A 2,721-nucleotide genomic window follows, 5' to 3' on the forward strand; every position below is an offset into this window, starting at 1 on the left:
TGTGTCACCTATGTTGATTTTGTAAGGTCCTTGGATGCCAAGAAAGTGGAATACATTTATATTATAGAAAATTTAAATTTTGAGTTTTTCAGAACCTATTCGTGACAAGAGAAAGTCACAATCGACTTTGTTGAGAAATATATATGTTCAGACAAGTTTCAAATTTGGTTCTGTTGAAAATCATTGTTGTTCTGACAAATTTTAAGTTTGACTTTGTTTGAAGCTATCTCTATCTTGTCAGAGTCAAATTACACTTTGTTGAAATTTATCTCCATTTCAACAAAGTCAAGTTTTAAGTCTACAGGAAATAATAAAAAATGGTTTCTGAAAATGGTTTTTATTGAATAAGGGTGAAGGGTAGTTTAAGTAATGCAAATGGTTTGAAGTAGGAGAGGCAAACAGGAATTTCCATCTGTTTAAGTCCGTTCTGTAAAATACGGGGTGGGGCAGACATAGTTGAGAGTGCAGGTTTAAAATTTTGTCCGCCCCGCAAAAAAAAAAAATGATAGTGCATGGCTATGAAGTACGGACACCTTAGGAGTTGGCGTATCGCAGTGTCTGACACTTATATGACACTCGTACGACATGTGTTGGAAAAGTCAAACAAGTGTCGGAAAAGTCACACAAATGTCCCCAAATAAATAATTTATTTTCTTTGATCTGACACTCTTTAAATCGGTGTCCGACATCCATATGTAAAAAAATGCTCATGTTTGTGCTCGCAAAAACCTAAAAATAAAAAAAGGTTGGGACGGGCGAAGATAAATTTCTAAAGTTCTAAGAATAGTGAAACTAACAACATTCACAATGTCTCATTAAACGTTCAACAATTAATTCAAAGCGTAGATCTTGTTGCAAAAGTCTCATAACAACAACAAAACAAACACAATATGACACAACATGTATAGCATAACACAAGAAAGTTGAAATAGCACAAAGCACATGCTTAACATGAAATAAGAATGTTTTTCATTTATTTGCTTAATGGCTAATGTCCATTAATTAGGCTTGTTTACAGAATCCGAAGTTGTTTCAGAATCTGAATTGTTGTCATAAGTACCATCCACAATAGTACTTTCATTGGAGTTGATATCTTGCCTTTCAGTGTCTTCCGGAGAAGGAGGGGGATATTCGAAAACCTAGCACAACATAAAATGTTAATATTAATTCAAGAAAAATGGATGATTGTAACAATGCCATTAGCCATGTATAATAAATTTACAATTAGCATCATTTAAAGATAAATCTTATTTTCTTGCAAGAAGCATGATAACTATTATCTTATTTCTAATGATAATTATAGATTCAAAATTCAATATGTAAGACTAATGTATAACAAAAAATAGTCAATTGTCTATGATCTAAGTCAATCATACATGTAATCACATAAATTTGATAATAAAAATATAATTATATAGGTTCAAGTTGGAATGCATTATGGCTTAATTTACCTCTTCCACATGAGGATAATAGTTTGGAATATGACTAGCTTCTCTGAGATGGTCGATATACCTAAAATCACCTTTTAAGCATTCTTCTCGTATAGCCAATATTTCCTCGGCCATCTACATAATGAACCATATATATTGTAAGTAAAAACTAGTGAATAATTTAAACAAACATACATTTACATCAAATTATTCTAGTAGATTTTGAAAATAGATTGTAATCACAATTCGGACCACATTTGACACCAATGTAACCATAATAGTTGCAAGTACAACTTTTTTTAAAAATTTTGGTATTCGACCTTGTGAGCACAAACATGAACAATTTTCTCATCAACTCTTTTAAATATATTGTAATCACAATTCAAACTACATTTGACACCAATGTAACCATAATAGTTGCGAGTATAACTATTGATGCCTCAAATACGACTAGATATTCTAGGATATGGAAGATTGCGACTAGATCACAATTTAAATCCTTGATTAAAAGAGTTGATGAAAAAATAAATACGAAATCAATAATTTGAGACTATAAAAAACAATTAAAATTAAAATCACCCACATCCTTATCGCTGCCATCAAAAATCTCTAGATCGAAAGCATCATTCATGCCTTCATAAATTAAGGTTTTCAAGTCATCAATATAAAAGGGTCCTGTTATGGAACAATGAATAAAATCAAAACAAAATTAGAACAATATAAATTCAAATTAAATAAAGGTATTTAAGCGATTTTACCTCTTGATTGAGCAAACCAGGAACAAACATCGGCGATTAATTGTTGAGCTTTGAGATGAGAGTTATCGCCACCCCACATGAAATCAACGGCAGTTCGAAGAGCCGCCCAACGATTCAAAATATAACCAATACCTTCATTGAATGCTTGTAATGACTCTCCTTGCAAGACTCTATATTCACCCATCTCTACAACAAACCTAGTAACGCGACTACTGACTGGAAAATTATGACTCCGATAAGACCCCTATTTAAATCTCAAATACAGTGAATACCTTTTACCCTTATAACATCACGTGCTTAGAGCGTGCAACACTCCCGATTCCTTTTTACATTCAAAATCATAAATTTGGTAATATATTTATAAAGATTAATTTTTTATAATAGACAAAAAGTTTGTTTGAATCATTTGACTAAAATTAAAATTTTTGAAAATCTATATGACGACATCTTTCTATTTTCTCTTCTCTCTTTTTTCACTTTCTCACATCAAATTGGTGCGGTGAACATGGAGGAGAAGATACCGTCAAAAAATT

At 31.6% G+C, this 2,721-nt stretch overlaps 1 protein-coding gene across 1 annotated transcript; it reads right to left on the reverse strand.

Moving 5' to 3' along the window:
* Positions 1–998: 998 nt before the first annotated feature.
* LOC131620167 (uncharacterized) lies at positions 999–2,372 on the reverse strand. Its single transcript, XM_058891179.1, has 4 exons — positions 2,189–2,372; positions 2,014–2,105; positions 1,452–1,565; positions 999–1,139 (listed from the first exon to the last, which is right to left on the reverse strand). Exons 1-4 carry the CDS (start codon positions 2,370–2,372, stop codon positions 999–1,001), a joined length of 531 nt encoding a protein of 176 aa, XP_058747162.1.
* Between the last annotated feature and the right edge of the window lie 349 nt (positions 2,373–2,721).

Source organism: Vicia villosa, linkage group LG7 (genome assembly GCF_029867415.1).
Source record: "Vicia villosa cultivar HV-30 ecotype Madison, WI linkage group LG7, Vvil1.0, whole genome shotgun sequence".
Taxonomy (NCBI): Eukaryota; Viridiplantae; Streptophyta; class Magnoliopsida; order Fabales; family Fabaceae; genus Vicia; species Vicia villosa.

Bases quoted from the DNA above. Each gene is read 5' to 3' on its own strand.
- LOC131620167 (XM_058891179.1), bottom strand. From the start codon at position 2,372: ATGGGTGAATATAGAGTCTTGCAAGGAGAGTCATTACAAGCATTCAAT. The intron at 1,566-2,013 runs GTGGGTGATTTT...TTCATTATGTAG, and splicing joins TTGATGGCAGCGATAAGGAT to ATGGCCGAGGAAATATTGGC. The intron at 1,140-1,451 runs GTAAATTAAGCC...ATGTTGTGCTAG, and splicing joins ATTATCCTCATGTGGAAGAG to GTTTTCGAATATCCCCCTCC.